This window comes from Trypanosoma cruzi, genomic scaffold (assembly GCF_000209065.1).
Source record: "Trypanosoma cruzi strain CL Brener 1047053516651 genomic scaffold, whole genome shotgun sequence".
NCBI lineage: Eukaryota > Euglenozoa > Kinetoplastea > Trypanosomatida > Trypanosomatidae > Trypanosoma > Trypanosoma cruzi.
In genome coordinates this window covers 27,110-34,943 of record NW_001849468.1, presented here as the reverse complement: position 1 = coordinate 34,943, position 7,834 = coordinate 27,110, and the positions used below count along the sequence as shown (strand labels likewise).

General features: G+C 50.0%; 3 protein-coding genes across 3 annotated transcripts, besides 11 other annotated features; all 3 read right to left on the bottom strand.

Moving 5' to 3' along the window:
- Window positions 1-22: a microsatellite.
- Window positions 1-7,834: a sequence feature (heterozygous, non-Esmeraldo-like haplotype).
- Tc00.1047053504177.30 (hypothetical protein, conserved) lies at window positions 101-1,336 on the bottom strand (the record flags this gene model as incomplete). The annotated part of the gene is made up of 1 exon (XM_800239.1): window positions 101-1,336. One exon carries the CDS (start codon window positions 1,334-1,336, stop codon window positions 101-103), a length of 1,236 nt encoding a protein of 411 aa, XP_805332.1.
- Window positions 1,350-1,448: a sequence feature (A-rich).
- Window positions 1,663-1,688: a microsatellite.
- Window positions 2,562-2,591: a microsatellite.
- Window positions 3,138-3,158: a microsatellite.
- Window positions 3,296-3,401: a sequence feature (T-rich).
- Window positions 3,433-3,463: a sequence feature (AT_rich).
- Window positions 3,475-5,580, bottom strand: Tc00.1047053504177.20 (fatty acyl CoA synthetase 2, putative; the record flags this gene model as incomplete). The annotated part of the gene is made up of 1 exon (XM_800238.1): window positions 3,475-5,580. The coding sequence occupies one exon, from the start codon at window positions 5,578-5,580 to the stop codon at window positions 3,475-3,477; it is 2,106 nt and encodes a 701-aa protein (XP_805331.1).
- Window positions 5,983-6,012: a sequence feature (AT_rich).
- Window positions 6,536-6,612: a sequence feature (T-rich).
- Window positions 7,019-7,107: a sequence feature (A-rich).
- Window positions 7,120-7,834, bottom strand: Tc00.1047053504177.10 (fatty acyl CoA synthetase 2, putative; the record flags this gene model as incomplete). Its single annotated transcript, XM_800237.1, has 1 exon — window positions 7,120-7,834. A coding segment is annotated over one exon (715 nt), but the record flags the coding sequence as incomplete, so codon positions are not given.

Here is a 7,834-nt window from a genome sequence, read left to right as displayed (position 1 = left end):
CCCCCCCCCCCCCCCCCCCCCCTTTTTTTTTTTCTCTTCGCAATGTATGTCCTCGTCGTTACTCCTCTTTGTGAACCATACATGCTCATCCCTATCGAGATTACACCCACGACTTGGAAAGTATCACGCGGGTACCAAGACGAGGGAAGCTTGACGCCTTCTCCATCGACCCCTCCGAGTTCAACAAGCGCTTCCTCAGACGAATGCTGTACAATCGCATTGGCCCTCGACCAACGCTACAAGAACCAAAATTGGCGGTGCAATGGGTGCGACCCATACTAGCAGCACTACATTGTTCATCAGGGAAAGTGGTGAGGCACGACGCGTTACCGCACGGTGTGACACGCTCAAACTCCCTCCAGTCAACAGGTATCTCCATCGTCTGCTCAAGAACACGTTGACGAAAGCTGTCGCTCCGTGAACGCTGCATCGCCGTTCGGCGATGCGTGCACTCCGCATGCACCGCCGTCGCCAACTCTACGCTTCGCGTCATTGCAGCAAATGTCGAGTCAATTGTAAGACCCTTACTTTCTGTTGATTTCGGCACCGACGCCGCCCTCCCACCTTTTGACTGCAGAGATAAGAATACAGAGGGAGCCCCTTCGAAGCGGTCGCTGCCGAATGTAGTCTTTTCGGGAAGGGGTTTCCCATCACGGTCTGCCTTTCTTTCATGTCTTAAATGCTCGCTATGGCGTGTCATCTCCTCACTGTTTGAGGTGACACCGTAGCAGAAACCCGCATTTGAATCCGTCTGCTGGCCCTCGCCGTCGTCCATGGCATCAGAAAGGGCGGCAGCTGCATCAACAGTAGCAGCAGTCATGGGGACACGTCCGTCTCTTGGTAGACAAAAGATGGTTTGATCGTGAAAGTACGGGACCTCCATCACTCGGCCAGTAGTTTGTGCCTTGTGGTTAAAACTGTTCTTCGTATTGGTGTAATTTGACGAGCGTAATGGTGTCTTCTCTCGAAGCTCTCCCCCTTGCGTCGCAGAAGAAAAGATGTGTTTCGCATTCGGCGGACTACGCGACACCTGCGATAACATGAACACCTTCTCATGCCTTGAAACATTCCGCCGTGTGGGTGAAACGGTCGATGCTTTCCACAGCGGTATGTCCACTACAAGTCCCCTCTGCTCTGTCCCTGCACTCGCTGCCCTGGTGTACGCCTGTGCGCCACCTCGTCGCGGTTGCCGTCGCCATGCTGTGATTTGGTCACGCAGGCGTTGAATCCTCCCGCGACGGTACGCGCGGTCATCAGGCGGTGGAAGATAAAAATCCAGCCGACTTGCCGATTCGCACGCCGGCTTTGCGGCGCCGTTTTCGCTACGAGGCGCCATTGCACGAAATACCGTTTTGTTTTTTGTTGTTGTTGTTTTTTTTGTTTGTTTGTTTTATTGCTTCCCTTACGAGGTTTGTGTATGTATTTTTTTGTTTATGCTTGTCCTTTTGAATATCTACACTTTTTCCCTCCCTTTGAGTTGGTGCAGGTGCCAGAGCCCCCAGTCCACAGGCTGCACTGCCCAGCCAAACATATATATACATAGACGGCGACAAGAACACCAGGAAGAGAATAAGAAAACACGTTGGAACGACCGTGCATTGCAGAACCCCGCAGCTTCACCTCTCGCAGACGGCAGCAGCAGTCCGTCACGCATGCATGGACGGTGGTGGTGGTGGTGGTGGTGGTGGCCCTCCCAACTCGCCGCACAAGAAAAACAAAAAAAAAATAAATAAATGAAAAGGGCCAAATAAATCGGCAACAAAATAACGATAATAACAACAATAGCAGGTGCACTAAAGAGGATGGAACCGAAGAGACCGCCGACGTATACACCCACAAAAAGGGATGGAAATCACCGCCCAAAAAAGAAGGCAACAGCACTGCGGCACTTCAGTCCTTAATTCCCCCGCAATGAATGAGGAAAAATGAAGGGAGTTTGTGTTATCAACGAAGAAGTGAACCACCAACGTGGGGGGAATTGGGAGGCCGCACACAAATACACACACGCATCAGTAGGCACCGGGCAACACCAAGTCGCTTGCAGAAACACATGCAATTGCAAATAAGCGTCGAAGATGTTAAGTACGCATCGGACGTCCTTCCTCGCATAATTGGCTACCCACGAACGAAACCCTCTGTTCTCTGGTCTCGTCGCTTTGCCCTATCCCATGCGGCTGCAGCTGATGGCGTCCACGTAAATAAGGCAAGCGGCAATAACGCAATAAAAATTAAAAAAAGACAGGCACGACAACGAATGCAACAGAACAGCCTCCGACAGACATGAGCGCGCACACAACGCCTTTACGATCTCCCTCCCTTCTCCCTTTGCTGTTGATGTTCCTCAACGGTAGTGCGGAATTATTGGATCGTAAAAGGCACACACACACGCACACACCAAAAGGCCTCTGGTGCGGGGCAACTGCAAGGGATAAGAAAGAGAAAAAAAAAAAAAGGAAAGATGTTGTGGACGTTGAGGCCAAGAAGCAACAGCAGTTCAGTATCCAGCCAGAAGCGTGCACATCGACTGCCAACAGTTGGACAAATGCAACCGCAGTAGTAGCAAGAAAAAAAAGAAAAAGAGAAAAAAAAAAGGCCGCACAGGAATAACGCAGACCCCCTCCTTTGTTTTTTTGTTTGTTTTTCTTTTTTAGTTCTCAAAAGCGGCCACCCTTCTTTCCTCCTCCGGATCTCCTCTTCTTCTTGTTGTTGTTTTTGCCCTCGTCGTGTTTTTCCGTGCTGATGACCCCTTCGTCCTCCTTCCGGCCGGGGAGGAAGGGGGAGAACAGATGTACCGCACCGCCCAATCGGAAGAAGCGACAGCACCCCAAAGACTACAACACACACACACACAGACAAAAAAAAAAAAAAAGGAAGAGGGGAAAAGGGGGAGGAGCAACACGACACAACACTTCGGGCAAATCAAAAATATAATAAAATTAATGGCGGTGGAAAAAAAAAAAGGAAAAAAAAGGCACTTGTCCTTCAATTCATCACCCCCTCCGCTCCCCCCGTCGAGATGGCGTGCCGCACACCCACGTACACCCCGCAAATACATGGTGAAACCTAATCAGACAGGGAAAAAAAAAAAAAAAAAGTCAATCCTTCCTCCAGTTCACTTTATTTCGCTTTCAACGCACCACACACACACACACACACACGGCGGTAACGGAGAAGAAACCCCGTGCCACCTTCGTCACCCTCAGTTGGACGCCATAACACCCCGTTCGCACAATCGCCACGTTCCCTGCGCCCGGCACGGCACCATGACTTCGTGGTGTACATTGTCCTCCACAGGAATAACAACAACAAAAAAAAAAAAAGGAAACCAACAATCTACATCCTCAAAAAACAAAAAAAAAAAACCACAAGCTCACATGAAAAAAAAAAACAAAAAAAAACAAGCACTGACTTTCATATTCATAAACAGATACGTAAAATAAGAATATATTTTTATTTTTTTTATGCTCGAAACATTTACGGATCCGCAAAAAGCTCTTCGATTACGTCGGCGTACCGCTTGTCAATTTCGCGGCGCTTCAGTTTGCCAGCCGCCGTGAGTATCTCATTCTCAGGCGTCCACTCATCGTTGAGAAAACGCACATGCCGCACACATTCCATAGGCTTCCGATCTGCCCTTCGTGCCGTTGCCTGCATGGACTCCGTGGCCTTGCGCTGGAACGCCGGGTCACGCAAGATATCCGGATAGCTGCCCTCAATGCCGTGCTCCTTTGCAAACATCATAGCCTTTGTCTCATCTGCCAGCACCAGCGCGCAAATGTACGAACGAGCAGGATGGACAAGCACACACACACCATTAGGCATGCAGAGTGCGTTGTCTACATACATGGACTCCAGTGCCTCCAATGCAATGTACTCTCCCAGCACATTCTTCGCCAATGCCTTCACACGGCCAATAATACGCAGGGAACCGTTCGCCGCAATGCTGCCAACATCACCCGTGTGAAACCAGCCATCCTCGTCAAGAGCCTCCCGCGTGAGTTTTTCCTGCTTGTAGTAGCCCTTGAAGAGGAACGGGCCCCGCAGAAGAATCTCCCCCCGCGGCTCGGGAGTGTCCGTGTGCTTGTACTCATCCACATCCAGTAGCCTGAACTCCACTGTTGGCTCCGTCTGTCCCACCGACCCCACATCCATGTCGCCAGTGCGCTGAATTCCACCGCAACACACCGTCTCTGTGAGACCCCAACCCTGAACTATTAGCCCAAAAACAACATTCACAAAGTCTTGTGTGGCATCGCTGAGCGGGCCGCCGCCGGAGAGCATAATGCGCAAATTCCGGCCCAAAACCTCCCGCGGCTTGTCAAACACCTTTTGGTTCCAGTAAGGCGTGTCCTTGCCGTCTTTGAGGGCCCGTAAACGAGTCTCATACGCGTGGTCAAATACACGGCGTTTCATTGATCCAGCACGGGGCAACTTCATCTGAACTGCTTTTTTAATTGATTCGTAGACACGTGGCACGCCAATGATAAAAACCGGATTAAATTCCTCAAGGTCACCGGTGGGACGGGCAGTAGCCCTCGTCAATGTTCGCGGGGTACCAAAGCAGATCAACGCCCCGCGTGCGACAAAGATATTCATGACACTAAACTCCATGATGTGGGCAAGTGGAAGATACACGCAATACGTTTCACCTTCTTCGTAAGGGCCAATATTATCCAACACACGGTAATTCAACCCGCTCACCCCAGCGACAAGAGAGCCGTGTGTGTGCACCACGCCCTTTGGATCTCCCGTGGTACCACTTGTGTACATAATCAGCGCTGTCAAGTCGTTGTCAGTCGGTATTCGCAAGGGAACTTGCTCGGCAACTCGGCGGCCCATCTCCACAACCTCAGACCATGGAATCACGCGGCAGCCTTTTGCATCAAAAGATGCTGGCAGGGTGTCGTTGTAAATAATTGAAGCTCGAGGGATATTGCCGTGAGTAATTAATTCAACAAGGCGTGCAACGTTCTTCGCGTTACACACAATCGCACTGCACTCCGTCTCCCGAAGTGCATACGCCAACGCGGCCTCGCCCAATGTTGCATACACGGTGCAAGTCACCATGCTCTGTGACCAAATGCCGTAGATAGTCGCTAGCCACTCCCAACGTGTCTCTTCGTAAATGGCGACATTGGCGTTCGGCCGAATACCGAGCTCCACCAGGCCACGCCCAAAGGAAAGCATGCACTCCCATAGAGCCTCAAAGGTCATGTACTTAGTTTCATTGAGATAAGTGACATCCATTACCTTTTCGCTGCCAGTAACAACGTCTTTCATCGTTTCCTGCTCCACGCGATCAATTGGGCGGTATGCAAGCGCATGTCGCTTTGGGTCGCGAAGACAAATTGTCTCAAAACGCTGCGTGAGGTTTGGCCCGTTGTACAACTCTTTTGAGAGTTGTTTCTGTTGCGCATCGTCGTAGCCAGCAATGCGATAGATAGCTGACGCGTCGGGTTTCTCCGTGTCCGGGACAGGGACGTTCAGCACGCCAAGACGACGGTACTCCATCACGTCATTGTGGGTGACAATGGAGTACCGATTCCTCGCGTCCAGCAACGAGACAACGCAGCCACCCATTTCTCTTAACTCTTGCTTGCCTATATTGGGCCTTTCTTTCCTCCTTTTCCGGCTTAATTTATCCACCCACCCCCCTTCTTTGGAGCCTCGTGTCGCTGCTGCTTCTTTTACTACTACTACTACTGGTGGTAGTAGAAGTGGTGTTATCCCTTCTGGGAGATGTGTTGTGTGCGGTGATGTTGTTGTCTTGTGGACGCAACCAACTTCACAAAAAAACTTCTTCTGAGTCCCTGTAAAATCTCCCTAACCCCTTGACCTTCCTTCCCCAAGTAAAAATACGTATGTGTGCGCCAACGTCAAGATGTGTATCTAGCCCCCGCACCCAAGTACAGACTTGCCGCAACCGTTGTTATTTATTCCCTTCCCCTCCCAACCCCCCTAAGAGAAGTGACTAACAACAACAAAAAAAAAAAGAAAAATAAAATAAAATAACGGCCTTTCAGCGCCCAAGTCCAACAGGCACACATGCATCCGTCACGGAGTGAGGCCAAAAGTACGATAAGGGGGAGGGTGGAAAAAAAAAAGATAACTAAAAAAAAAAAAAAAGACGATGCCAACCATTCACCGCCATCAACAAAAGGGGAAAAAAAAAAGAATACAGCATTTTAAGGGGTGCTTGTGACGCTCCTACAAAATACGAGTTGTATTCATCTCATCCCTCTCGCAAGCGCCAAAGAGCCATCGCCCAGACACAAACATGAGTGGGGAGAGGGAGTTGGGGCGAGTGCCCAAAACATACTCTCCGGCACCAGTTTCACAGCACCGTTATCTATCTCCGTCCTCTCGTCCACAGCCACAAGAGGAAAAACAGCATCCGTTGGAAAAAGAAAAAAGGAGGGAAAGACAGATGCAAACACGATGATGGCAATGGAAGAAGAAGCAAACAAATAAAAATACGCCCGCCGTGCTTCCATTTCCCTCGCTTCCGTCCTCATGAAAATTCGCGACGTGTGCGAAAAATAAAAATAAACAAAAAAGAAATCAAAATAAAACGCAAAATACAAAAAAAAAAGAGAGCGGAAAAAAAAAAAATGACGTCTGCTGTGCGGGAAATGCCCAACGCCTGGAGCCCTCAACCCAGCAGCCTTCACACCGGCCACGGGAAGGAAATTCCGCCGTCAGGGCGACGACGCACAAGCATCAAGGGAAGAGAGGCAAATCAACATACGTAAAGCCCAGAAACAAATCAAAATTAGTCATAGAAAGACGCAAGTGGCAAAATACGGAAGGAAGGCGTTAAAAAGTGCAGCGGAACAGGCACGAAGTGGAACGACTGGCCCACCACATGCAACAAAAACAACAACCGTACTCGATAAGCGCCTATCCAGCTCCACTCTCAGGCACATTATGGCGGTACATTGTACATACCACCAAACAAAAATTACAACTGGGCGCCACACAACGGTCATACATATAGAATATTTATTATCATCAGACAGTTTTTTTCATTATTTCTGTTTTTGTTTGTTTGTTTGTTTGGCTTTTTGTTTTGTTTTTGTTGTTGTTGTTGTTTTTATTTTTATTCTTTTCTTCCCCTCCCTAACACTCCTCCACAAACAGTAGCTGAATGACGTCGGCGTACCGCTTGTCAATTTCGCGGCGCTTCAGTTTGCCAGCCGCCGTGAGTATCTCATTCTCAGGCGTCCACTCATCACCAACGACACGCACATGCCGCACACACTCAAATTTCTGCCGGTCTGCCTTTCGTGCCGTTGCCTGCATGGACTCCGTGGCCTTGCGCTGGAACGCCGGGTCACGCAAGATATCCGGATAGCTGCCCTCAATGCCGTGCTCCTTCGCAAACATCATAGCCTTTGTCTCATCTGTCAGCACCAGCGCGCAAATGTACGAACGGGCAGGATGGACAAGCACACACACACCATTAGGCATGCAGAGTGCGTTGTGTGCATACATGGACTCCAGTGCCTCCAATGCAATGTACTCTCCCAGCACATTCTTCGCCAATGCCTTCACACGGCCAATAATACGCAAGCGTCCATGTGTTGTGATGCTGCCAACATCACCCGTGTGAAACCAGCCATCCTCGTCAAGAGCCTCTCGCGTGAGTTTTTCCTGCATGTAGTAGCCCTTGAAGAGGAACGGGCCCCGCAGAAGAATCTCCCCCCTCGGCTCGGGGGTGTCCGTGTGCTTGTACTCATCCACGTCCAAAAGACACATCTCGCATATGCGCTCCTGTTGTCCTGCCACGACGGTTTCAATGTCGCCGCAGAGCTGTTTTGTCCCTACACAAACG